Source organism: Globicephala melas, chromosome 8 (assembly GCF_963455315.2).
Source record: "Globicephala melas chromosome 8, mGloMel1.2, whole genome shotgun sequence".
NCBI lineage: Eukaryota > Metazoa > Chordata > Mammalia > Artiodactyla > Delphinidae > Globicephala > Globicephala melas.
Window position 1 is genome coordinate 78,748,866 of NC_083321.1, and position 25,274 is coordinate 78,774,139.

General features: G+C 34.6%; 1 protein-coding gene across 1 annotated transcript in view; it reads left to right on the forward strand.

Moving 5' to 3' along the window:
- DYNC2H1 (dynein cytoplasmic 2 heavy chain 1) overlaps positions 1–25,274 on the forward strand; it is a 370,694-nt gene that overhangs the window by 221,848 nt on the left and 123,572 nt on the right. Inside the window, exons 77-81 of the mRNA XM_030835708.2 lie at positions 582–707; positions 3,651–3,761; positions 10,083–10,238; positions 18,573–18,648; positions 24,474–24,682. Of these exons, the coding sequence (XP_030691568.2) occupies positions 582–707; positions 3,651–3,761; positions 10,083–10,238; positions 18,573–18,648; positions 24,474–24,682 (678 nt within the window). The remainder of the gene's footprint in view (positions 1–581; positions 708–3,650; positions 3,762–10,082; positions 10,239–18,572; positions 18,649–24,473; positions 24,683–25,274) is intronic.

Below are 25,274 nucleotides of genomic sequence, written 5' to 3' on the forward strand. Positions count from 1 at the left end.
AGAATAGAAGAGCAGAGGGCTAAATGTAGAGTCTTGAGGCCCAACATGTTAGGGTCTTCTAGACAATGAAGGGCTAGGGAATTACGCAGTTCAGTGGACCAAGTAGCTTGGGAGCCAAATTTGTGCAATGTTGGAGAAATTTTTTAAAAAGAGAAGCAAATTGCAAGGAAGCGGTATTGTTAATGTTTAATCCCTCAAAGAATACAACAAGACAGTAGTCATAAAAAATTATGTTTTTAAAGGTCCATGTTTGAGAGAGTAAGAATTGCAGGAACTAGTGGAATGAGGAAAAAAAAAACTATTCAGCAATTCTTTATACTGTTCTATAACTTTCAGACCTGTAATGTTAGTACCTTTACTAAATAGAATAATATTAAAAATCTGCCACTGATGTAAGGACAAAAACAAGACAATTGTTGGAAACAGCAAGAGTCTGATATTTCTTATTAAAAGCTTAAAACCCTGATTACAGTACTTGAGTTAGTTCAGTATGTATGGCAGGATAATTTGAAAGTCTTCTGTTACAACATGTTATCAGATCTGTTTTTTTTTAGTTTTGTTATTTATTTTTGTTTTTGCAGGTTGCCATGGGTCAAGGCCAAGCTGATTTAGCAGTTCAAATGCTAAAAGAATGTGCCCGAAATGGAGACTGGCTCTGTTTGAAGAACTTACATCTTGTGGTATCTTGGCTGCCAGTTCTGGAAAAGGTAGATTCAGATCAGTGTGGTGCAAATAATATCTAATATACTCAATTCAGTAATCTCCAAGGAACATCAGTATTAAAATATGTCATGCACGATTTATGATGTCTTTAAAAAAAATAGTATTTGTTGGGGAATCATTTAAAATCTGTTATGTATTTTCTCCTTAAATATATGTACATTTGTACAAACCAAAATGGATCTTTTAATAAAAAATCTATAAAAATCTCTTTTTTAAAGGCATTTAGGGGAAGTCAAAAAATTAATCAGAACTGAAGGGGAGGCTTAGAGGATTTTTTCAGACGAAAAATAGGGAAATGTTTTAAAGAATTGTAGAAGACCTATTTATAACATTAAATTTTCTTTATGCTTTTGTTCTGTTGTATCTGTATGAGGAGAAAAGATGTAGAGGAGTCAGAGAGAGCTACTACAGAACACTTCCTAGGTGCTAAGGAGGCTGGGTGTAAATGGAAGCAATCATTTTATTTAACAGAAGTGGGCCCAGGACGAAAAAACTTTAAGACAGAACAAATTGATGTGTAGGTTTAAATGCAAACCTAGAATTAAGTCTAGTGCTTATTTAAGAAGAAAGATGAATATGGGTTTGGGCTGTCATAGATGACACTGAAGACAAGATGTTCCTTGAAGACTATATGTGATTTAGCTAAGTGTAGGGGGAAAAAAATTGTGGTTAATTCTAGCAGCACAAGTAGAGACATAGTGGTGGGAATGTGCCTGCCTAGTACAAAGAATGAAGATGTCCTTGAATGTCCTGGAAGGGTCAGGCAGAGCGATGTGGGGCAATAGAGTTAGATGGCTAGGAAGGGGCAAGGTTATGGAATACCCTCAAAATCGTGCTGAAGTGCTTGGAATTTTTGTCTTAGGACAGAGTCAAAGGAGGTCCTTAACAAGGGAGTTAATAATTACTTAATTAAATTAATCTGGCAGAAGTTATTCAGAATAGAACCAAACAGAATAGAGTGGGAGGCCATAGCCTAGTTGTAGTATGTTGAAAATTTGTGTAATGTGTTGAAAATAAATTGGCAACTATAGCACTTTACATAAAACATGTAAGTAGTTAAATAATCTTTGATGAATGAGTTAATGACTAAGTGAATGAAGTGATAGACCATGATGACTTACTACTTATCAAAAGAAGATGTAGGGCTTCCCTGGTGGCGCAGTGGTTGAGAGTCCGCCTGCCGATGCAGGGGACACGGGTTCGTGCCCCGGTCCGGGAAGCTCCCACATGACGCGGAGCGGCTAGGCCCGTGAGCCATGGCTGCTGAGCCTGCGCGTCCGGAGCCTGTGCTCCACAACGGGAGAGGCCACAACAGTTAGAGGCCCGTGTACCACAAAAAAAAAAAAAAAAAAGAATATGTAGATTTTGGAACTGAGATATATAGGAATATTCAAGTAATTCCATTATTACTACAGTTTTCTGTAAAAATCACAAATGTATAAAATATAAAATTTATGTCAGATGAATTACATATGTTTTGAAACATAAGGAAGACTTGTGAATACTTGAATCCTGCTTTCTGTTCCAAACAATAGATTGATAGCTATTAATCTATGTAAAATATAATTACAGTTATTATTTTGGAATCAAATCTTAATTAGGACTTTTTGAAGAATATATAGGGTAGATTATATTATAAAACTTTTAAAAGATTTTTAAATGTTTTGCTTTTCTTTTGGGAAGTTTGGATGAATTGTTTGGATATAAATTTATGTTTATTTTAAATTCAACTGTATCACAAATGTATTGCTTTTTTAATCTTTTTTTAAAATATGCTAACCCAAAGCAAAATTTTATTCCAATTTTACATTTAAAAATTATTATTAGGTATAGAAACATTTTATAATTTACAATTTTAAGGAAGCAAAATGTTTTCATGGCAATTCTCTTGCCATTTTTTGTCATCTTTACATTTCACTTGATAATAATGAATTTTAGTATTAGATGTATTTATTAAGATAATTTTTAGACTTCACTCTCTTTTAGAGCTATCAACATTTCTTTTGTCATTCATTCATTCATTTAGTCATTCATTTTACAAGTGCTTGCTGAGTACAGAAAAAAGCCAGGAATAGTCCTAGGTGCTGGTTACGTATAAAATTTGTACTTGCTCTCGAGGAGCTTGGTTTAGAAGAGACAGACCACATTAATAACTATACAGTCGTACAATGAATACTGCAGAAAGGAATTTACAAAATACCATCAGTGATTAATCTGCTTGGGATTGTGGTAGTGAAGAGTCGGAGAAGATATTCTCCCAGAACATGATACTTGAATTATATTTTGACAGATGAGTAAGAATTTGTCAGGTTACAAGAGAATAACAGGCAGAAAGAATATGATGAATAAAGAGACAAGAGATAAAAATTCGAATGAGTGACTAAAGCGTACAGCACAGGCAGGTGAATTTGAATGGTGAATTTTGGATATTATAGGCTATAAGACACACTAAAAATTGTACTGTAAAGGAACTGATATTATAATATAACTCTGTGGAAGTGTGATTTGAAGAAGTGAGAACCTGAAGGCCTGAAGATGGCTCGTAGTTTAGGCATCACGACTATAGCTAACACTTATTTTGTATTTACTGTGTGTTGGGCACTGTGTTTTATACAATCCTATGAGGGTAGGTTATTATCCTTGCTTAGAGAGTTTAAGTCAAAGAATCCAAGGTCACACAGCAAATAAGTGGCAGAATTTGGATTTCAACCCAGTTGGCCCAGTTCTAGATCCAAGTTCTTAGCTATTTCACTAAGCTAGGAATAGAGAAGATGAAAATTTAGAGGAAATATAATCAGAACATTAAGAAATATATCAGAATATCATGGAAAGATTTTAGTAAGATAAGTACTTATTAATAATATATTTATAAAATGGAAATTTGTATGTTTAAGTAGATTTTTATTCTTGTTGTTTTTATAAACAAGGAATTGAATATTCTTCAACCTAAAGATACCTTTCGTCTTTGGCTCACTGCAGAAGTTCATCCCAACTTTACTCCAGTTTTATTACAGTCAAGTTTGAAGATAACATATGAGGTAAGAAGATTTAAAACTTGAAACGTGGGCTTCCCCGGTGGCACAGTGGTTAAGAATCCGCCAATGCAGGGCACGTGGGTTCGAGCCCCGGTCTGGGAAGATCCCACATGCCACAGAGCAACTAGGCCTGTGCACCACAACTACTGAGCCTGCGCTCTAGAGCCCGCGAGCCACAACCAGAGTTCGCGTGCCACAACTACTGAAGCCCACGTGCCTAGAGCCCGTGCTCTGCAACAAGAGAAGCCACTGCAGTGAGAAACCTGCACACCGCAACAAAGAGTAGCCCCCACTCGCCGCAACTAGAGAAAGCCCACGCGCAGCAACAAAGACCCAACACAGCCATAAATAAATAAATGAATAAATAAAATTTATGAAAAAAATAAAAACTTGAATCACTAATTGTGTAAGTGCAGTAATTTAGCATGCCTTCTAAAGCTCTGTAGACAAAAAGCACTCAAAAACTTTTGTATATTTAGATGAAGTATATACATAAATAATATGATATTTGTAAAAATACATTCATATTTTTCTTTTAAATATTATTTAATATCATTAATTTTTTGTTTTTTATTGTAGTAAAAGACATAATGTAAAATTTACTATCTTAACCATTTATAAATGTACAGTACAGTAGTGTTAACCATATGTACCTTGTCGTATAACAGATCTCTAAAATTTTTTCATCTCACAAAACTGAGACTGTATCCACTGAAGAGCAACTCCCTATTTCTCTTTCCCTCCACCCTTTGCAACCACCATTGTACTTTCTGTTTCTGTGAGTTGACTACTTTATATCCCTCATATAAGTGGAATCATGCAGTATTTGTCTTTTGGTGACTGGCTTATTTTATTTGGCATGATGTCCTCAAGGTTCATCCATGTTGTAGCATATGACAGCATTTCCTTCTTTCTTAAGGCTGAATAATATCCCATTAATATGTGTGTACTACATTTTCTTCATCCATTCATCAGCCCATGGACATTTAGATTTTCTACCTCTTGGCTATTATGAATAATGTTGCAATGAACATGGGTGGGCAAATATCTCTTCAAGATCGTATTTTCAGTTTTTTTGGATATATACCCAGAGTGGGATTGCTGGATCATATGGTAATTCTATTTTTAATTTTTTGAGGAACTTCCATACTGTTCCACTGTGGTATACCATTTAACATTTCCACCAATAGCACACAATTTCTCTGATCCTTACCAACACTTGTTATTGTCTCCTGTATTTTTTTTAATAGTGGCTGTCCTAACAGTGTGAGGTGATATCTCACTGTGGTTTTCATTTGTATTTCTCTATATTTAGTGATGTTGAACATCTTTGTATATGCTTGTTGGCTATTTGTATGTCTTCTCTGGAGAAATGTCTATTCAAGTCTTTTGCCCATTTTTAATTGGATTTTTTGTTGTTGAGTTGTACTAATTTCTTATGTATTCTTCATATTGACCCTTTATCAGATATACGGCTTACAAATATTTTCTCTCATTCCATTAGGGGTTCCTTTTAACTGTGTTGATTGTTTCCTTTGCTGCGTAGATGTTTTTAGTTTGATGTAGTCTCATTTGTCTGTTTTTGCTTTTGTTGCTTGTGCTTTTAGTGGCATATCCAAAAAAATCATTGCCAAATCCCATGTCATGAACCTTTTCCCCTGTTTTCTTCTAGGAATTTTTAGTTTCATGTCTTAGGTTTAGGTCTTTAATGCATTTTGAGTTAATTTTTGTATTAGGTGTAAAGTAAGGGTCCAACTTCACTCTTGCACATGGATATCCAGTTTTCATATCATTTGCTTTTTGACATAGCTAAGTTAGGTTTTCAGTCTTTGTTTTCTTCTTTTGTTCATTCGTTCCCTTCACCCATCCATTCATCCATACATCTATCCATCAGTCCATCCTTCTAACGTGTAATGCTTGGCAGATCCTCCCCAAACCTGATGCATCCAAAACTCTATGTGTTTGTAATGATATTGTGGAACTCGTCCAAGTCATAACTGAAATAATAATAAGAAACTGAATTAAAACTTTTAAAACACTGGTTTAAAACATTCTGCTTGCATTTTCTCTCAACTTGTAGAATATAATCTCTTATATAATCTCTTGTCTGATGAAAAATATCTTATTGGTGTTTATAACTACCTGTTATTTTAGATCAGTACTTCCATTTTCCATCTGAAGGCATTAAGTCTCATGTAGGGAAGAAAAAACTAAGGATTAATCCAAGGAATGCAAAAATGATTTAATATTTGGAAATATATTAATTGAATGAATGTCAATTATAATGTCTAGTAAGAGAGAACTTCTCCAGCCACTCTCTCAGTATACTCTTTTACTAAACTATATTGCAGAACTGGATTGTACAAGCCCTGAAGGCAAGGGCTATGTTTTTTCTTGCTTTTTTTTTACTTATTATATAATATGTGGCATTTAGGAAGAATACAGTAATATTTCAATAAATGAAGAGTTAATATATATCAGGGGAACTGTTCCTTGAAAATTTTAACTTAATGTGTAGCCTCTTCCAGTATCCTTTTTTAGGAAGTAATTTGATTATATTTTTATGGAAATTTTCAGTTTCATTTAAGTTACTGGTGAATTTTTTTTCTATTTCTTAAATCAATGTAAATGATTTTAACTATTCCAGGAAATAGTGCAGTTCATTATGTTCAAAATTATTACTATATATATGTATACATATGTACACACACGTTTTATTGTATTTAAAAATTGTGGAATCTTCATTTTATTGTTTGTTTCTTCTCTTTTTGATGAGTTGCTGGAGTTGTTTTTAAAAATTTATTACATTGAATCTGTAGATTGCTTTGGATAGTATAGTCATTTTCACAGTATTGATTTCTCCAATCCAAGAATATGGTATATCTCTCCATCTGTTTGTGTCATCTTTGATTTCTTTCATCAGTATCTTATAGTTTTCTGAGTACAGGTCTTTTCCCTCCTTAGGTAGGTTTATTTCTAGGTATTTTATTTTGGATGTGATGGTAAATGGGATGTTTCCTTAATTTCTCTTTCTGATCTTTCATTGTTAGTGTATAGGAATGCAAGAGATTTTCTGTGTATTAATTTTGTATCACACAATTTTACCAAATTCATTGATGAGCTGTAGTAGTTTCTGGTAGCAACTTTAGTGTTTTCTGTGTATACTGTAGTATCATGTCATCTGCAAACAGTGACAGTTTTACTTCTTTTTCAATTTGTAATCCTTTTATTCCTTTTTCTTCTCTGATTGCCATGGCTAGGACTTCCAAAACTATGTTGAATAATAGTGGTAAGAGTAGACATCTTTGTCCTGTTCCTGATCTTAGAGGAAATGTTTTCAGTTTTTCACCATTGAGAATGATGTTTGCTGTGGGTTTGTCATATATGGCTTTTATTATGTTGAGGTAGGTTCCCTCTATGCCCACTTTCTGGAGAGTTTTTATCATAAATGGGTGTTGAATTCTGTCAAAAGCTTTTTCTGCATCTCTTGAGATGATTATATGGTTTTTATTCTTCCGTTTGTTGATGTGGTGTATCATATTGATTGATTCATGAATATTGAAAATCCTTGCATCCTGGGATGAATCCCACTTGATCATGGTGTAATATCCTTTTAATGTATTGTTGGATTTGGTTTGTTATTATTTTGTTGATGAGTTTTGTGTCTATGTTCATCACTGATACTGTCCTGTAATTTTCAGAGAAAGGCAAATATCATATGTTATCACTTATATGTGGAATCTAAAGAAAAGGTACAAATGAACTTATCTACAAAGCAGAAATAGAATTATAAAATAGATAACAAATGAAGACCTACTGTATAGCACAGGGAACTCTTCTTTTCCCATATATATGGGAAAATAATCTAAAAAAGGGTGTATATATGTATATGTATAACTGATCCACTTTGCTGTACAGCAGAAACTAACACAACATTGTAAATCAACTATACTCCAATAAAAATTTTAAAAATAAAATTAAAAAATAGAAAAAAATTTGTCACAAATAACCAATGTCATACTTTGTGATTTACTTTTTCTTATTAATTCTTTTCTATCCACTGAATTTCCTGCTCTTTTCATTATTTTTTCTTCCTTATGTTTTCCTTAATTTGTACTGGATTTCATTCTTCCTGATTTCTTATGCTGAATGCTTAATTGATTTAATTAACTTGAATTAATATTGAAATTATTTTAAGTCTGAATTTTCAGTTGAATATATATTTTACCTTATCTCATAACTTGACATACTAGTGTTTCTGTTTTGTCATTTTCTAATAATCTTTATTTGTAAATGATTTTCTCTGTAATTGTACATGATTTATTCATTTTGCATAACCTTTAGTATAGGGTCTTAAAACAAAAAACAAAAAACCCTAAGTGGTTGTTCAGTTTCCTTAGTGCTCAGAAAATTTTGTCTGTTCTATGAAAAATTTTGGTAACTGTTTCATAAACATTTTCATTTAAAAGTGTACATTTGGAAATGCACTTAGTAAAAAAAAATACTTAGGCCCTTTTTCTTTTAATAAAACAAAAGTTTTTATTTAAGAGAAAACAGAATGAAAAGGTTTGCAAAGGAAATTATTATTTTTTTGTGGCAGGCATTCTTAAAGTACTGTTCTGAGTTTTTCATTAATGTTAGAAACCAGTTTGAAGGGAAAAAAAATACTTTTAAAACAAAGTAAGTTTTTTTAAAAAAAATCTTTATTGGAGTATAATTGCTTTACAATGGTGTGTTGGTTTCTGCTTTATAACAAAGTGAATCAGTTATGCATATACATATGTTCCCATATCTCTTCCCTCTTGCATCTCCCTCCCTCACACCCTCCCTATCCCACCCCTCCAGGTGGTCACAAAGCACTGAGCTGATCTCCCTGTGCTATGCGGCTGCTTCCCACTAGCTATCTATAAAACAAGGTAACTTTTGAAATGGATTTATTTTGGTCTTTTTCCAAGAATTCAAAAATTTTTTTCTTCCATTTTGATAATTAAAAAAGATAATATAAACAGATTTTGGACATGTGGATAAGTGTTTTCTGACTAGTACTAGTCCAATGTACAATTTCGGTTCCTGGGTTTGAATTTGTGTTATAAGCCTAGCAATGTCAGGTAATACCCACCTTAAGTAAAGTGGACTGATGTTCAAGGAAGATTAGTTGACATTACATGTAAATAGTAATTTGAAGTCCTTATGGAAATTCAGATAGTACTGGAGAGAAAGAACTGGCGTATTGAAGTCAAAAACACCTGCCTGATAATAATCAGTATCATAATTCGTACTGTAAATGATGGTTTTGTTTCAGTAAAACACCTCAATGATCATGTAAAACTTATTTGGTTATTTTGAATATTGTTGGTTGTGTAGGTTTTTTTTTGGGGGGTGGGGTACGCGGGCCTCTCACTGTTGTGGCCTCTCCCGTTACGGAGCACAGGCTCTGGACACACAGGCTCAGCGGCCATGGCCCACGGGCCCAGCTGCTCCGCGGCATGTGGGATCCTCCCGGTCCGGGGCACGAACCCGTGTCCCCTGCACCGGCAGGTGGACTCCCAACCACTGCGCCCTATTTTGGATTTATAATTGAGATGAGCTATTAGGTATAAGGAGTTTAAAACTAGTTTTATATTTGTACGGTTTTTTTTAACATCTTTATTGAAGTATAATTGCTTTACAGTGGTGTGTTAGTTTCTGCTTTATAGCAAAGTGAATCAGCTGTACATATACATATATCCCCGTATCTCCTCCCTCTTGAGTCTTCCTCCCACCGTCCCTATCCTACCCCTCTAGGTGGTCACAAAGCACTGAGCTGATCTCTCTGTGCTATGAGGCTGCTTCCCACTAGCTATCTGTTTTACATTTGGTAGTATATATAAGTCTATGCCACTTTCTCACTTTGTCCCAGCTTACCCTTCCCCCTCCCCGTGTCCTCAAGTCCATTCTCTATGTCTGCATCTTAATTCCTGTCCTGCCCATAGGTTCTTCAGAATCTTTTCGTTTGTTTGTTTGTTTTTAGATTCCATATATATGTGTTAGCCTATGGTATTTGTTTTTCTTTTTCTGACTTACTTCACTCTGTATGACAGACTCTAGGCCCATCCACCTCACTACAAATAACTCAATTTCGTTTCTTTTTATGGCTGAGTAATATTCCATTGTATATATGTGCCACACCTTCTTTAGTACATTTTGAAGTAACATAAAATAAAATAGTTTAAGTCAAACTTGGTAATGGTGAAAAGTTTTTGCCTTAAAATATGTTCTCAATATGTTAAATACTGATTTATTTTATTTGTAAGGTTTTAAACAATATGTTTGTTTTTTCTCTAGTCACCTCCAGGTTTGAAGAAAAATTTAATGCGTACTTACGAATCTTGGACTTCTGAGCAAATTAGCAAAACAGATAATATACATCGAGCTCATGCTCTCTTCAGTTTTGCTTGGTTTCATGCTGCATGCCAAGAAAGAAGAAATTACATTCCACAGGTAAGTAAGAACATGTCTTGGATATAGTCTAAGGTGTACATTTTTTCATATTAGAATATTTTTACAGTTTAGTATAAATAGCTAGGATTACTTCTTAATTTCCTTCATGATTTATAAATTTATATCTCTGATTCCATCTTCTCTGTTAATCTTCTGGACTGTATATAGTTATCTAGTTCACATGTTTTTGAATTAAAGTGTTTAGAACAATGTGTGAGCCATCATAATTCATCATTGTTAGGTATCATTTTTATGGTTAATATCTCACCAGTTCAAAAATGTTCAAAAACCGAGTTCCCATACCTGTTTTTCCTTTAGTATATTCTGCTCAATAATAGGCATTGATATCTGTTTACTTCCCTAAGTTAGAAGCATAGGAGTTGTTCTTGGTATGGTTTTCTTCCCTACTCAACTTGTGTTTAAATCCTGTTGATTCTACTTCTAAAATGTATTTCAAATCTGTACATTTCTCCTCACTATTCTTTTCAAGCCTCATCACCTCTCACCTGAATTACTTTTCCAACTCTTCTACCTGCTTTTTCCATTTAGCAGCCAGAATTATTTTTCTAATATGTAATTTTGATTTTTTCACTCCTCTGCTTAACACCCATCAAATGGAATTCCACTGTACTTGGGAAAAAATATGCACATTTCTTACCATGATCCAGAAGGAAATATTTGCCTATCTTTTCAACCTCTTCCCAGGCCGCTTTTTTTCTATCTGTTCTCTACACCTCAATCACATGAGACTTCTTTATGGTCTTTTAATCCATCAAGCTTTCTCACCGTAGGCTCTAGATTTTATTTTTAAACCACCAATAGAGCACAGTTTTTCATGGCCATGGCAGTCCTAGCTGGTACCATGCTCTGATCTTCTTGCCAAATGCCTATCTTAGCAAAAATTTCAGCATTCTTCCATCTTTAAATGGATGGGAAACTATCCTCTTTTTTTAAACTTTGTCTACTTCTTTTGGGATAATCTTTCCTCAAACTGCCCTCCCCATCTGCCCACCTTTTAGCCTTTCTCTATATTTCAGTTGCATATCAAAATAAGAGCATAGGTTCTGGAGTTTCAGTCCTGACTCTAGAATTTCCTTGCTGTATGACCTTAGGTAAATTACTTTATCCCCTTGACTGTAAAATGTGAATAATGATCATATTTACCTTTGTTGTGAGGATTAAATGAAATAGTGTATGTTTAGAAGTGCTTAACACAGTGCCTGGTATAGCCTATCAATAAATATTTGTCAAACCAATGAAATAGTAAATAATAATAGCAATGTTTGTTTCATATATTTTACACACTATACTTATTAAAGGGTACGCTTATTATTTTTATTTTACAAAAGTAGGACAGTTAATCTCGATGGTAATTAACTTGAGCTTGGAAATGGGCAGGCTCACCATCTTCTAAAGCCTTTGCCCCTAATTTCTCTGACATTCATCCTTAGGTAATGTATCAGTTAATCCTGATGCATACATGAAGAATAGTCATAGTGATGCATTTTTATGAGAAAACAAAACTTACATTTTAAAAACAAAATTAGTTTTTTTTTGTTTTTTGGGGGGTTTTTTGTTTGGTTTTTTTTGTGTGTGTGTGGTACGTGGGCCTCTCACTGTTGTGGCCTCTCCCGTTGCGGAGCACAGGCTCCAGACACACAGGCTCAGCGGCCATGGCTCATGGACCCAGCCGCTCCACAGCATGTGGGATCTTCCCGGACTGGGGCACGAACCCGTGTCCCCTGCATCGGCAGGCGGACTCTCAACCACTGCGCCACCAGGGAAGCCCAGTTTTCATTTTTTATTGTGACACATGCACATATTATAAATTAAAAAGCTATGAAAAAGCTTGCAAATTAAGATTTAGTCTCCTCCCTCCTTATCCCCTGCCACTCAGTTTGTATTTCCAGGGCACCTACTGTTCACCATTTCTTGGATGTCCTTCAGAGATATTATATAAATACACAAATATATTTTATGCATTTATATGCACACATATGTTCTTTTTAATTCAAATGGCAGCACATTATACATACAGTTCTGTACTTTGCTTTATTAACCAATACATTTTAGAGATTGTTAAATACTAGTACCTATTTAACACCTAATTTTAAAATATGATTTGTATTCATGATATCCGTATAAATATTTTTAGGCAGTTTGTATTGTTAGATGGGCATAAATATTTTCTTTAATCTTTGCTATTACAAAAAATATTGCAATGGATATCCCTATGATTGCCTCATTTAACACTTGTTCATGGTGGCCAATTCCTAAATGTAGAATGTTTGCTTCAAAAGATATGTGTATTTTTAAAAGTTCATGAATATTACCAAAATGCTCTACATAGAGGATATAGCAGTTCATTTTCACACAAACAAAAATATTTGAAAATGTCATTTAAAAAAACATTCTGCTCTGATAAAAATCATAAATTTAGAGGTAAAAGCAGACAAAATATTGAATGCCATTAATTGCTAGATGTCATGTCATAGGGATATGAGCTCCACAAACTCTATTTTACTTCTTTTCCTTATTTGGTTTTGCTTTTTTTTTTTTAACAGCCAACTTTGAGAAGTAAAGATCCACTGTTAATTCAACTTAGTTTTCATTCCCTGTGTTAGTAAAAGATTATTCCTTTGCTGTTTTTCATTGCAGTGCTGTGTTAACTTCCCTATTTTACACATGTATATTGTACCTCTAATACTGCATTTGATGTAATGTCAGTTTTGTTTTATATTTGTTATTCTTTGATATTGTGTTATTCTTACTAGTTTGTGAGTACCTTTATAACAGGCTTAATCTCATTCATAAGAGCACTTTACACAGTGCCTGGATTTCCATGTCAGATTAATAGGATTTGATTGGCTACTGAGAATCTCTCCACAATTTACAACATAATTTCTGTCAGGAATTGTGATATGAATAACAAAACTTACCATTCAAATTTTTGTACCATATTTTTAAAAAATCATTAATCATCTAGCAGTATATCAGTAACTGTGCTTTACAGAGTATAGTTCTTATTTCAGAATTAGTATTTTAGTTGGAAGTTGCTATATTAAGTAATATTGATAGCAACAGTCTTGAGAGTTTTATGAATACTGATTAATTTTTAAGGTATTTTTAAAATGTTGAAATGAGCATTTTTCTTCACAAATACGATCTAATAGAGTTATATAAGAAATTTTATTAATAAGACTTTGTTTTGAGTTGGTAGAAAGTTTATTTAAAATGTTATGAGAACTTTGTTAACTGCCGATGGGTACGTATCCCTTACACATTTTTTTCTCTTAACATCTTTATTGGAGTATAATTGCTTTACAATGTTGTGTTAGTTTCTGCTGTATAACAAAGTGAATCAGCTGTATGTATACATATATCCCCATATCCCCTCCCTCTTGAGCCTCCCTCCCGACCTCCCTATCCCACCCCTCTAGGTGGTCACAAGGCACCGAGCTGATCTCCCTGTGCTATGCAGCTGCTTCCCACTAGCTATCTATTTTACATTTGGTAATGTATATATGTCAATGCTACTTTCTCACTTCGTCCCAGCTTACTCTTCCCCCTCCCCTTGTCCTCAAGTCCATTCTCTACGTCTGTGTCTTTTTTCCTGTCCTACCCCTAGGTTCTTAGAACCTTTTTTCTTTTTTTTGATTCCATATATATGTGTTAGCATACATATTTGTTTTTCTCTTTCTGACTTACTTCACTCTGCATGACAGACTCTAAGTCCATCCACCTCACTACAAATAGCTCAATTTCATTTCTTTCTATGGCTGAGTAATATTTCATTGTATATATGTGCCATATCTTCTTTTTTTTTCTTTTTTTTTTAAACGTGTTTATTAGGGTATAATTGCTTTACAATGGTGTGTCAGTTTCTGCTTTATAACAAAGTGAATCAATTATACATACACATATATCCCCATATCTCTTCCCTCTTTCATATCCGTCCCTCCCACCCTCCCTATCCCACCCCTCTAGGTGGTCACAAAGCACCGACCTGATCTCCCTGTCCTATGCGGCTGCTTCCCACTACCTATCTATTTTACATTTGGTAGTGTATATATGTCCATGCCACTCTCTCACTTTGTCCCAGGTTACCCTTCCCCCTCCCAATATCCTCAAGTCCTTTCTCTAGTAGGTCAGCATCTTTATTCCCATCTTGCCCCTAGGTTCTTCTTACCATTTTCTTTCTTTCTTTTTTTTTTTTTTAGATTCCATATATATGTGTTAGCATACGGTATTTGTTTTTCTCTTTCTGACTTACTTCACTCTGTATGACAGTCTCTAGGTCCATCCACCTCATTACAAATAACTCAGTTTCATTCCTTTTTCTGGCTGAGTAATATTCCATTGTATATATGTGCCACGTCTTCTTTATCCATTCATCTGTTGATGGACACTTAGGTTGCTTCCATGTCCTGGCTATTGTAAATAGCGCTGCAATGAACATTTTGCTACATGACACTTTTTGAATTATGGTTTTCTCAGGGTATATGCCCAGTAGTGGGATTGCTAGCTCATATGATAGTTCTATTTTTAGTATTTTAAGGAACCTCCATACTGTTCTACATAGTGGCTGTATCAATTTACATTCCCTGCAGGAGAGTTCCCTTTCCTCCACATGCTCTCCAGCATCTATGGTGTGTAGATTTTTTAATGATGGCCATTCTCACTGGTGTGAGGTGATAACTTATTGTAGTTTTGACTTGCATTACTCCAGTGATTAGTGATGTTGTGAATCCTTTCATGTGTCTGTTGGCAATCTGTTTATCTTCTTTGGAGAGATGTCTCTTTAAGTCTTCCACTCATTATTGGACTGGATTGTTTGTTCTTTTGATATTGAGCTGCATGAGCTGCTTGTATATTTTGGAGATTAATCCTTTGTCAGTTGCTTCATTTGCAAATATTTTCTCCCATTCTGAGGGCTGCCTTTTCATCTTGTGTATGGTTTCCTTTGCTGTGTAAAAGCTTTTAAGTTTCATTAGGTCCCATTTCTTTATTTTTCTTTTTATTTCCATTTCTCTAGGAGGTGGGTCAAAAAGGATCTTGCTGTGATTTATGTCATAGAGGGTTCTGCCTGTGTTTTCCTCTAAGAGTTTTATAGTGTCTGGCCTTACATTTAGGTATTTAATCCATTTTGAGTTTTTTTGTGTGTATGGTGTTAGGGAGTGTTCTAATTTCATTCTTTTACATGTAACTGTCCAGTTTTTCCAGCACCACTTATTGAAGAGGCTGTCTTTTCTCCATTGTATATTCTTACCTCCTTTGTCAAAAATAAGGTGACCATATGTGCGTGGGTTTATCTCTGGCCTTTCTGTCTTGTTCCATTGATCTATATTTCTGTTTTTGTGCCAGTACCATACTGTCTTGATTTCTGATTTCTTGATTTCCTTTCAAAAAAAAGGAAGAGAGCAACTAAATGAATAAACAAACCCACAAATGAAAACAAACACTAAGAACTAAACTAAGATAAACATGAAACCAAAAAGGAATCAAATGCAGAAAGCAAGCCCCAAGTTCACAGTTGCCCCCAAAGTCCACCCCCTCAGTTTTGGGAACACTCATTGTCTATTCAGGTATTCCACACCGGCAGGGTTTACCAAGCTGACTGCGTGGATTTAATGCACTGCTCCTAAGGCTGCATGAAGAAATTTCCCTTTCTCTTCTTTGTTCGCACAACTCCTGGAGCTCAGCTTTGGTTTTGTCTCCGCCTCTGAGTGTAGGCCAGCCTTAGGCATCTGTTCCCTGCCCAGACAAGAGGGGGTTAAAATAGTGTCTGATTAGGGCTCTCTTGCTCACTCAGACTGGGGAGAGGGAGGGGTATGGTAGTCTCAATTGCAATGCGGGGTGTGTCTGCAGCAGTAGAGGCCTGTGTGACTTTGTAACAGCCTGAGGCACGTCATGTGTTCTCCCAGGGAAGTTGACCCTGGATAATGGGACCCTGGAAGTGGCGTGATGCACAGGCTTCTGGGGGTATGTGGGTAGTGACCTGCGCTTGCACACAGAATATTTGGTGGCAGTGGCGGCAGCAGTAGCAGTCCTTGCTCACCTCTGCAGTTTGAGATGATAGCCGCGACTCATGCCCGTCTCTCGGGCTTGCTTAGGCAGTGCTCTGCCATCTGTGGGCACTTGGAGCAGGAAGCCCCTCTCCTTGCACACCCCAAAACAACGGTCTCTTGCCTCTCTGGCAGGTCCAGACATTTTCCCGGACACCGTCCCAGCTAGCTGTGGCGCACTAACCCCCTCACGCTGTGTTCATGCAGCCAACCCCAGTCCTCTCCCTGGAGTCTGACCTCTGAAGCACAAGCCTCAGCTCCCAGCCCCCACCTGCCCTGGCAGGTTAGCAGATAAGCATCTCAGGCTGGTGAGTGGTGGTCAGCACCAGTCCTCTATGCAGGAATCTCTCTGCTTTGCCCTCTGCACCCCTGTTGCCGTGCTCTCCTCCATGGCTCCGAAGCTTCTCCCCTGCCCACCCCCCATGTCTGCCAGGGAAGGGGCTCCCTAGGGTGTGGAAACTTTTCCTCCTTCACAGCTCCCTCCCAGAGGTGCAGGTCCCATCCCTATTCTTTTGTCTCTGTTTCTTCTTTTTTCCTTCACTCTACCCAGGTATGTGGGGAGTTTTTTGCCTTTTGGGAAGTCTGAGGTCTTCTGCCAGCATTCTGTAGGTGTTCTGTAGGAGTTGTTTCACATATAGATGTATTTTTGATGTATTTGTGGGGAGGAAGGTGATTTCCATGTCTCACTCCTCTGCCATCTTGAAGGTCTGTGTCTCCCTTACAGATTTTTAATTCTTAGGTATAGTTTAACTTAGGTGTAGTTAACTGAAATCTTTTTTGTTTTCACAATATCTATAATATTATTAAAAAAAATAACTATCTAAATGCTAGTGACCTCCAAATTTTTATATCCAACTCAGACCAACTAAGATCTAGGTTTATATATCCAACTGTTTATTTGACCTATCTAGTTAGATGTCTCAAAAACGACTGAAGATGCACATATTCTAGATCCAAGTACTAGAACATTAGCTTCTCAAGAGCACAGATTTTTGCCTCTTTTGTTTACTGCTATATTTTCATTGACAAAAACAGTGCCAAGTATATAGCAGACACTCAGTAAGTTTTTGTTGAACACTTTGTTCATTGATCTCATGTTATCCCTTTCCAAACCTTGTATTCTTTCAGTGTTCTACCTGTGAGTGAATGTTGCCAACATCAATTTGAATAAGCCATGAGCTTAGAAGTCATTCTTAATATCTCTCTTTTTGGCATCTTCATCCTCCATTACAATCCAATACAAAAATTCTTTCATTTCATTGTCCTAACTATCTATCTACTTTTGTTTTTCTGTCATTTCTTACCCTTTCCCCACCAGGGTGACTTTCCCTTATCTTTTATATTAGGTCAGAGCTCTTTCTTATATATACCAAATATGTTTCTTTTCCTTAAACATATTACAGTTTGTAATTGTATGTGTATTTGAGTAATTGATTGTATCCACCCCTCCCCTGACATTTGACTGAAAGCTACATGGAAACAGGGATTATATATGCTTTTGCTCATTCTTTTATTCCCAGAGCCTGACATATAATGTGCACTTAATAAATCTTTTTGAATGATGAATGAATAAATTAAATTTGTATCAATATTTCTGAATATTATTCAAGTCTAAATAGATTTTAGTTTGAACTTATTGCATAAAACTAATTACTAGTCATAGTTGATGAAAGCCCTATAGAAATTATTTTTAATTATTTCATATTATTTTCTATCACATATAAATGTCTTTGAATGTTCTTTTTATACAAGCATAGTAGCTATTAGCTGTAGGTTTATAATTTTATTTAGTTACAATATAAATGCTTTGTGGGTCAAATGTACAGAAAATAATACTATATGCCTTTAGACCTTTAAATAATTTTCGTAATATTTCTGTTTTCATGTTTGTAGAGAAAATCCAAAATTCTGAAGGACCAAATTATAGGAAATCTCTCAATGTATACACTCTATGTAGACTCAATGATTTACTACGCCAATTTGTTCTTTCTATATATGACTCTTCTGCCACATATTTAAGTGATAAAAACATTTATGACATTATAAAATCCTTTGCATGCTATAGAGATCAATAAATTTACTTTTTTAATTACTCTTACTTTAGAGGTATTGTTTTATTGTTTTTATTAAAAATTCTCAGTAGTTGCCTTTTTTTTCTTTTAGTCTGTATTGAACATTCTTTTTAAGATTGTAAGGGCAATGATATATGCATATATATTTTTTAACACTGCTTGTAGTTCTTTAATTTTTTAAAAATTTGTTTTGATAGGGTTGGACCAAGTTTTATGAGTTTTCTTTATCAGATCTTCGGGCTGGTTACAGCATTATTGACAGACTCTTCGATGGTAAGTTCTAATGATGAAAACTTTGACCTCTGGTGTCAATGAAAAAAATTTTTGAGCTCTTATTAAAAATAGGGTTTTTTTCAAGAGTGACTTGACTTCCTATTATAAAATTTGCTTTTTGCTTTTCATTTTGTATTTAATGTTTTGAATTCCATGCTTGTGAAAGTTCATATATTATCTATTGTGGTCATTGGTTTTGATATAATCCATTAGATTTCTGGTTGATCTGTAGCTCTCAGGAAGCAGAAAGCTAGAATGACCTTGTCTTTACTTCACGGCCTTCACAAGTTTCAGGCTTCAACTAAATTATTCATATCTCTTTCAAAGGAATTGTTAAAATTCAAGAATATGGTAGACCAAGAATCTGTAGAATCACAATTGTATGATTAAGTAGAAATCAGGAATCAAGGTACAAATAATAGCCTCCTGAAGACAGGAATGGTCCAATCCCTGAGGGTTATTGCTCAGGGCCAACTCAAGCTAACACTAGAGTTTAGAGCAATGATGGATTAGAGAAGAGAGTATGTTGATAGGACTCTCAAACTTAAAACTATTCTAAACAACTCTAGATTCTTGTCTCCCCGACCATCTTGTAGCCTTGCCAAACTACTCTTCCCTGAGTCTGCCGCATTTCAGTAAATGGCACCACCATTCATGTAGTTGTTCAGGTTCAAAGCCTATGAATAATCCTTGATTCTTCTCTTTTTCTTATCCTCAGACATCCAATGCTTTGGCAATTTCTGTCCCTTCCATGTCCAAATCACATCAAGATTCTGTTCTCATCCTTCAACTTCATCAATCCTTGGTAGTCCAAGAAATAGATTCTTTCAAAAATTCTCCACAGAGTAAACAAATTTATTTTTTAGAAAAGTAAAGTAAAGCATATAATTCACTTTCAAAACCTACAACCACATTTATCTTCTTTCTGTTCCTTGAACAAACCAGGCTTGTTCCTACCTGAAGGTTTTGGTAGGTGCTCTTCCTTCTGTCTGAAATGCTCCTCTCCCAAACCTTTATATGATTTTCTTCTCTTATCATTCACATCTCAGCTTAGAGGTATCCTCTTCAGAAAAGTTTTTTATTATCACCAAATCTAAAGTAATTTTCTAATTGTTTTCTATCCCCATGTTCTGTTTAATTGTTTTAATACATTACTGCTACCTTATACTTTCCTGTTTATTCATTCATTTTTTAAAATGTTGTTCGTCTTTTCCAACTAGAGTGTAATCTACATTAAACAAGGTCTTTGACTATTTTGTTTACTCTGTATGTCCTTAACATCTGTAGCAGGGCCTAGCCCATGGTAGTAGGCACTGTTAAAGTTGGTTGAATTAACGGCATCATCATTTATTCTGTAACTTGGTTTCCATGAAAGGATAAGGATAGACGTCTAGCATGTGGACAAATCCCATTTTTTTTGTAGTTTTCTTTTATTTTAATTTTTTATTGAAGTATAGTTGACTTACAATGTTTCATGTGCACAGCAAAGTTATTCCATTGTACATATATATATATAAAATATATATATATATATATATTTCAGATTCTTTTCCCATGTTGGTTATAACAAGATACTGAATATAGTTCCCTGTGCTATATAGTAGGCCCTTGTTTATCTATTTTATATATAGTAGTGTGTATCTGTTAATCCCAAATTCCAAATTTATCCCCCACGCACTTCCTCTTTGGTAACCATAAGTTTGCTTTCTATGTCTGTGATTCTATTTCTTGTTTTGTAAATAAGTTCATTGGTATCATTTTTTTCGATTCCACATATAAATGATATCATATGATAATTTTCTTTTTCTGTATGACTTAATATGATTATTTCTAGGTCCATCCATGTTGCAGCAAATGGCATTATTCTTTTTTATGGCTGAGTAATATTCCATTATATATATATCTGTAGCACATCTGCTTTATCCATTCATCTGTTGATGGACATTTGGGTTGCTTCCATATCTTGGCTATTGTAAATAGTGCTGCTATGAACATTGGAGTGCATGTATCTTTTTTAATGAGAGTTTTTATCTTTTCTGGATATATGCCCAGGAGTGGGATCGCAGGATCATATGGTAATGCTAGTTTTAGCTTTTTAAGGAACTTCATACTGTTCTTAATAGTGAAAGCCCTAATTTACATTCTCACCAACAGTGTAGGAGGGTTCCCTTTTCTCCACAGCCTCTTTAGCATTTATTGTTTGTAGACTTTCTGATGATGGTTATTCTGACCTCATTGTAGTTTTCACTTGCATTTTCCTAATAATCATCAATGTTGAGCATCTTTTCATGTGCCTGTTGGCAATCTGTATAATTTCTGTGGAGAAGTGTCTGTTTAGGTCTTCTGCCCATGTTTTTGGTTGTCTTGTTTGTTTTTTTTTTATATTGAGCTGTATGAGCTGTTTGTATATTTTGGAAATTAATCCCTTGTCAGTTCATCATTTGCCAATATTTTCTTCCTTTCCATAGGTTGTCTTTTTGTTTTGTTAATGGTTTTCTTTGTTGTACAAAAGCTTTTAAGTTTAATTAGGTCCCATTTGTTTACTTTTATTTTTATTTCTTTCACCTTAGGAGACAGATCCAAAAAATACTGCTATGATTTATGTCAAAGAGTGTCCTGCCTGTGTTTTCCTGTAGGAGTTTTACATCAGTCGTATCCAGTGTTAGGGACTTCCCTGGCGGTCCAGTGGTTGGGACTTCACCTTCCAATGCAGGTTTGATCCCTGGTTGGGGAACTGGGATCCCATGTGCCTTGCAGCCAAGAAACCAAGACATAGAACAGAAGCAATATTGTAACAAATTCAGTAAAGACTTTAAAAATGGCCCACATCAAAAAAAAATAGTATCCATTCTTACATTTAGGTCTTTAATCCATTTTGAGTTTATTTTTTATATGGTGTTAGAGAATGTTCTAATTTCATTCTTTTACATGTAGCTGTCCAACTTTTTACATGTAGCACCACTTATTGAAGAGACTGTCTTTTCTTCATTGTATATTCTTGCCTCCTTTGTTGTAGATGAATTGACCCTAAGTGCATGGGTTTATTTCTGGGCTTTCTATCCTGTTCTGTTGATCTATACGTCTGTTTTTGTGCTAGTACCATACTGTTTTGATTCCTGTAGCTTTGTAGTATAGTTTGAAGTCAGCTTATTCCTCCAGTTTCATTCTTCTTTCTCAAGATAGATTTGGCCATTTGGGATCTTTTGTGTTTCCATATAAATTGTAAATTTTTTTATTCCAGTTCTATGAAAAATGCCATTGGTAATTTGATAGGGATTGCATTGAATCTTTAGATTGCCTTGGGTAGGTAGTATTGTCATTTTAACAATATTGAGTCGTATAATCCAAGAACACCATATATCTTTCCATCTGTTTGTGTTGTCTTCAGTTTCTTTCATCAACATCTTCAGAGTACAGGTCTTTTACCTCCTTGGGTAGGTCTATTCCTAGGTATTTTATTCTTTTTGATGTGATGGTCCATGGGATTATTTTCTTAATTTCTCTTTCTCACATTTTGTTGTTAGTGTATAGAAATGCAACAGATTTCTGTATATTAATTTTGTATCCTGCAACTTTACCAAATTCATTGATGAGCTTTGGATTTTCTACGTATAGGATGTAATTTGCAAGCAGTGACCATTTTACTTCTTCCTTTCCAATTTGAATTCCTTTTATTTCCTTTTCTTCTCTGATTTCTGTGTCTAGGACTTCCAAAACTATTTTGGATAAAAGTGGCATGAGTGGGCATCCTTGTCTTGTTCCTGATCTTAGAGGAAATGCTTTCAGCTTTTCACCATTGAGAATGATGTTGGCTGTGGGTTTATCATCTATGGCCTTTATTATGTTGAGATATGTTTGAGTCGCATTTTAATTTACATGTTTATGAGATTTTAAAAACTTTTCAATGAAGTATGATACGTGTACAAAAAGTACTTATATCATAAGATTACAGCCCAGTGAAATTTCCACAAACTGAACACTCTCATGTAGGCAGAACCTTAATCAAGAAACAGAACATTACCAATACCTCAGATTTTACTCTAATGCTGCCTTCCAGTTACTACCATTCTCCAAGTTCTCCCACCCCCATTCCTTTGGTAAAGACCAGGCACCTAACTATATAGATTAGCTTTGCCTGTTTTTATAAAACTGGAATCATACATCATGTATTCTTTAGTCTTTGGATTCTTTCAGTTAACATTATATTTGAGAGATTCATCCATATGCTTACATGTCATTGTTGTCCATTTATTCTCAGTGCTATATAGTTTGCCATTCTGTGATTGTATTTCTTCTCTTGGTGGGTAGTTTTCAAGTTTTTTCTTGATGGACATGTGGGTAGTTTGGGATGATTGCGCTATATCTTTGGGTGACTACTTGAATATACTTCTGTTGGGTATATATGTAGAAGTAGATAGGATATTAATTTATTTGTTCCCCATAGTTATTTAATGCCTAATAGTATTCCAAATGAATTTTTTGTTTATTTAAAAATTCTTTGAATTATACATCAGAAAAGTACACATAAAGGTATAATTCAATAGATTTTCATAAATTGAACCTTTGTAACTAGCCCAAAGTCAATAAATAGTGTATTACCAACATTCTGGAAGCATCTCCCCCACTCCTTTTTACATATGACCCAACATTTTCCCATTTTGTGCTAAGGCCAATCAGTTTTCTGATTTCCATGAGTTGTTTTTTTAATGTTTATTTTGAAACACAATTTTTTTTGAAGATATATACTAGTACTTTAGCTTGCTTAGAAACTTGGTAATTTTCCAAAAGGCTTTTGAACATTTATTTGATTTTTATAATATCACTTTGAGGCAAATATTATTAATGCTCTTTTAAAATGAGGATACCAAAGCACAGAGAGTTTGAATGATTTGTTTGTCATTGTTTTTCAAGCTTGCGATGGAATTAATAGCATCATATGTTTTTTACATACATCACACCAGTGAATTGTTGAGAGGAAGATGCTTCAAAATGATACTGAATCTCATGGTAGAAGTCTAAATATAATCTTATGATTACAAGATTTCCTGATATTAAGGGACCTCCACATATGGAGAATTAAATGTAAAAAAGGGGAATGATTCATTGAATTTTATAGTAATGAAATAGTCTAAACTAGTAATGCTAGCAGTGATGTTAACTAGGTAGATTAAAATTGTGTTTCCTGCATTTACTGCTGTTGGGGAGGAAGAAATTTTCTTCTACCCTTCTGGGTTCTTCTGGCTGGTCTAAGAATTTACACTGACATGAAACAGATTAACAGGAGAAGATCAAACAAAAATTAATAACATGTATATATAGGAGAGACCCAGGAAGACTAAGTAACTTGCCAAAATGGCTGAAACCCTCACCTTAAATACTATCTTCAACTAAAAACAAAAGAGGGTGTTTGGGGTAGTGGTTTTAGACTTCAGAAGGGAGGAAGGCAGTTAACATGGAGATGCAAAAAAGCAGATGTTTGGTAAACAAATTGCTGGGCTATGCAGAGACAATGGGACACAGGGAGGAATTTTAACAAACAGACTTTGCCAGGTTCCTTCCTGTCCACCATACCTAGTTCATATTATAGTTATCTATGTTGGTAGCTTCCTTCCTGGAAAAGGTCCTCTGTGATTATAGTATTAATATTATTAATATTAATGAGCATTACATTAAGCATTTTAAGGAGTGATTTAAATGAATTAAATATGTATTGTTATATCCTATAAATATAACTGGAGCCAGGAATTTGTTTAATATTTTCGAATTTGTTTTAGAAATTTTCTAATATCTTAGAAATGAAACGAATAATTTTTTTTTAATTATAGGTACCAAAGATGTACAATGGGAATTTGTACATGGTTTGCTAGAAAATGCTATTTATGGAGGACGTATAGATAACTATTTTGACCTTAGAGTTCTTCAGTCATACCTGAAACAGTTTTTTAATTCTTCAATAATTGATGTATTAAACCAAAGGAACAAGAAAAGCATTTTTCCGTACTCCATATATCTACCAAAATCCTGCAGCATTTTGGTAGGTAAAATTAATTATTTTCAATTTACTACCAGATAGAAACTTGAACAATTTCTTATATTGTTAAATATATGTTGTTTCTTTTCAAATGTATAAGCAATTGTCATTCAAAAATATGGATTTTTTTTTTTTATTACACCAATATGCAGCCTGATTCTTTAAACTCTAGTTAGGTGTCCTATTACTTTTGGATACTTAATGATCACTGATTGATGATAATAGGATATAGTAAATAGGTAAATCGTGACGGGGGTGGCCAAGGAAAATTTTTACATTGTAGGGCTGCCATGAAGATCTGGAATGGGAGAATATGCTACTTCTTCATAGTTATGAGAGTACTCTGATACATTAAATTTGAAAGAAAGCAAATATTATTTAACAAATATCTATCTTCATACTCTGGCTTATAAATTTAAAGAAGTTCTAAATATACAAGAGAGATTCACTTTATCTAGCTTTCATAGCAACACTTTTGTTTATGTGTATTTATTTTATCCAGCTGTAGCTTTTTGCTTTGAGTCATCATATAAAAGCCTCCTAGAATGCAATAATCTTTTCCAGAAAATAGTACAAAATGTAGCCCAAAGATTTC